The following is a 2,815-nucleotide window of genomic DNA, read 5'->3' on the forward strand; positions in this document are numbered from 1 at the left end:
AGAACAGAACATGGAATAACACCCAATATGAGTTCTGTGGGTTGAAAAACGAGACACTCCAACAACACATAAAATAAAGCCCCTGATTCCCCCCCCCCCCCCCCCCCTCACCCCAACCAAAGGACAGCTGGAGAACACCGCAGCAAGCTCCCCTGTACAACACGTCAGCAATTGCGATTGCTCCACTCCATTACTGCTCCACTAATCCCCCCCTCCTCACACACACACACACACACACACACTTCTTAGGAAATGCCATCCCTTTACTGTAAAGGACAGTGACTGTCACTCCACCCCTGGTCAAAATGATATAAAGATGGAGTGATGTGCTTTCAATTTGAACACTTCCCTTCTCTTCTGCTTGCAGACCGGCTGGTGTGAAATATTCAAAACTGTAAGTATTCTACGTATCTCTACTGACTGATGGATTCACACATTCCTGATACTTTTAAATGCATATTGTGGATACAAGCTCATTTATATTCTCTCCTTTTAGGATAATGAGCAGAAACTTCTTGTCCAAAAATGAGGAGCTCCGCAGGGGAGACTACCTGGTGTCCAACAACAAGCAGTACAAAGCTATATTTCAGGTGACTAAATTTTCTCAGTTCAGAAGCTCATAAAAGCCTTGTTTCCCAGTCATGCGTATTGACAGTTATCTAACATATAATTTATGGCTGCAGGATGATGGTAACTTTGTCATCTATGGCTGGAAGCCTTTGTGGGCTTCGGACACCGATGGATCAGATGCTGTCCGTCTGTGCATGCAGGCTGACTGCAATCTGGTCATGTACAACAAGTGTGACACACCTAGGTGGTACACAAACTCTGTCAGACCTGTCGCCAACCTGTGCCGTCTTCAACTGACCGATGACGGCAAACTGGTGGTGAACAGAGAGTGTGAAGAAATCTGGAGCTCTGAAACGTCCAAAGGCATAAAGTGATGCTTGTGTGTGACCATCCTTTGGCATAAACCTTCAGCAATGCTATTAAAGCAACATATACCAGCGCATAAACAAGCCTTTCCTTTTTCTTTGTTTAGCTTTGATCAGACTCTGACAGACAGATTTTGTAGATTTCTCCACTGACCACTAGACATGTTTTAATTTTTATTTCTTCTTCCCTGAAAGTATCTTCATGTGGTCTAGACCTGTTAGCAACTGATATTTTCCCTTGAGCCAGTTCGGGTTTTTTTTCAATTTATGTTCTCTTTTGGCTTAGTTTTTAATAAAAGAGCATCTCAGTTCATTATTGTGCAGATGACAATTATTTGTCCTGTTTTTACTCAGGTTTTCTAATTTTATGTTTCCTTTCTTAAACTCAAAATTTCATCCTGTGTTGGCTGTTATTTAATTATTTTAGATGTACAGCATATTGTTCAACAGCTGTACTTTAAATGTGCTAGGGAAACAAACTTGACTCACTTTATGAGTGTGTCTGCGTCTTTGTGTGTCTGCATGTGTTGGACGTCACGTCTTTGCATGGAAACCGTCAGGTATGGTGATAAAACCCTTGGTGAGTGTGTCTGCCTCTTTGCATGTGTTGGATGTTGCATTGAACGGTGACTCTAGAGACACCTACTGACCTACTGTAGCAATAACAACTGAAAATATGATTCTGAGAGTTTTTGTCTCCAGATTTTACAGGTTTAAATCATTAATATATCTGTTTAATACATTTGACATTAGCCCAGCACATGCTGTGCCCTGACACATATTTTTATTTTTCACAGTTTTTTCCTCTCAAGTAGTCCCACACAATTCAGAAACACTGTGGAAACACCATTCAAACGTTAACTGCAGGTAAGTCACTGCACTGATGGTCTCATTGTCTTTTACTTCCTGCTCCTTTATGCTCCGTCCTCATTGGTTCCCCCCGATGTTTGATTTCTCCCGCTGCATTTCGTCCCGCAGTCATGTTTGTATGTGGAGTTTATGGCTCATATCAAACTGTGTATAGACCATGTAAACAGACCAGTCTAACCCAGCTGTGGTTTTTAAGTATCAAGTAAAAATGACTTATCCTTTTCAGGGTCACAGAAGATGCTAGAGCCTATCCCAGCTAGTTTATTAACATGTATTTTGTAATTGCCAGAGTGCATCAGGGAGACAGCTCAGGATGAGCAATTTGTAGAGAAAGTTTGAGAGCCAAGACTGAGATGGTTTGAACATGTGGAGAGGAGGGATAGGGGATATACAGGACAAAAGGTCATGCAGAGGGTTGGTGTGACAGAGGAGGATGACATTCACATGGCGATGCAGAGGCAGATGATTTCCTGTGGTGAGTGAGAAACAGGGACAGGTTTCCCAATGTTTTGCATCATCCCTCTCTTTAACAAGACGTTTTTTAACCCTGTAAAGCCAAGTGCATCATATTTGATACATGAGTTTTTGAGACTTCTACATCATCAGTGATTTTTTTTTCTCGTAAAACAAAATATAGAAATTGTACAACACATTTTTAAGCAACTGAAAAAATGCCACATGCAGCAAAATATGATACACATGAAATTCAAAAAGCTGGGAGAAGAGAAAAAATGTCATTATGGTGGGCTCCACATGGTCCAGAGGCACAAAGTGATGCTTCTGAAGTCATATATGACTTTGCATCTTTGCATGTAAACCGTCATGTATGGTGATAAAATGTGTGTTTTTATTAAATATGTTCCATCTATTCGGGATGTTAAGGAGAACAAGTCCAGATTTAATTATGAGAAAATAAACACAGAGTCAAAATCTTTCAAACAACCGTGTCTCTCACTCACTGGAGCAGACTGATTCCTAACAAGAGGACCTGCAGTGTTGTTGGAAATGCT

At 41.0% G+C, this 2,815-nt stretch overlaps 1 protein-coding gene across 1 annotated transcript; it reads left to right on the top strand.

The window, feature by feature from the left end:
• Positions 1-294: 294 nt before the first annotated feature.
• LOC148101468 (B-type lectin plumieribetin-like) lies at positions 295-1,242 on the top strand. Its single transcript, XM_006794990.2, has 3 exons — positions 295-394; positions 497-590; positions 684-1,242. Exons 2-3 carry the CDS (start codon positions 501-503, stop codon positions 942-944), a joined length of 351 nt encoding a protein of 116 aa, XP_006795053.1. The 5' UTR covers positions 295-394; positions 497-500; the 3' UTR covers positions 945-1,242.
• The last annotated feature ends 1,573 nt before the right edge of the window (positions 1,243-2,815 follow it).

The sequence above is a fragment of the Neolamprologus brichardi genome, chromosome 9 (genome assembly GCF_056152115.1).
Source record: "Neolamprologus brichardi isolate AB-2024 chromosome 9, ASM5615211v1, whole genome shotgun sequence".
NCBI classification, from domain to species: domain Eukaryota; kingdom Metazoa; phylum Chordata; class Actinopteri; order Cichliformes; family Cichlidae; genus Neolamprologus; species Neolamprologus brichardi.

Coding starts and splice junctions, on each gene's coding strand:
- LOC148101468 (XM_006794990.2), top strand. CDS start 501: ATGAGCAGAAACTTCTTGTCCAAAAATGAGGAGCTCCGCAGGGGAGAC. Junction 591..683: donor AGTACAAAGCTATATTTCAG/GTGACTAAATTT, acceptor TTATGGCTGCAG/GATGATGGTAACTTTGTCAT.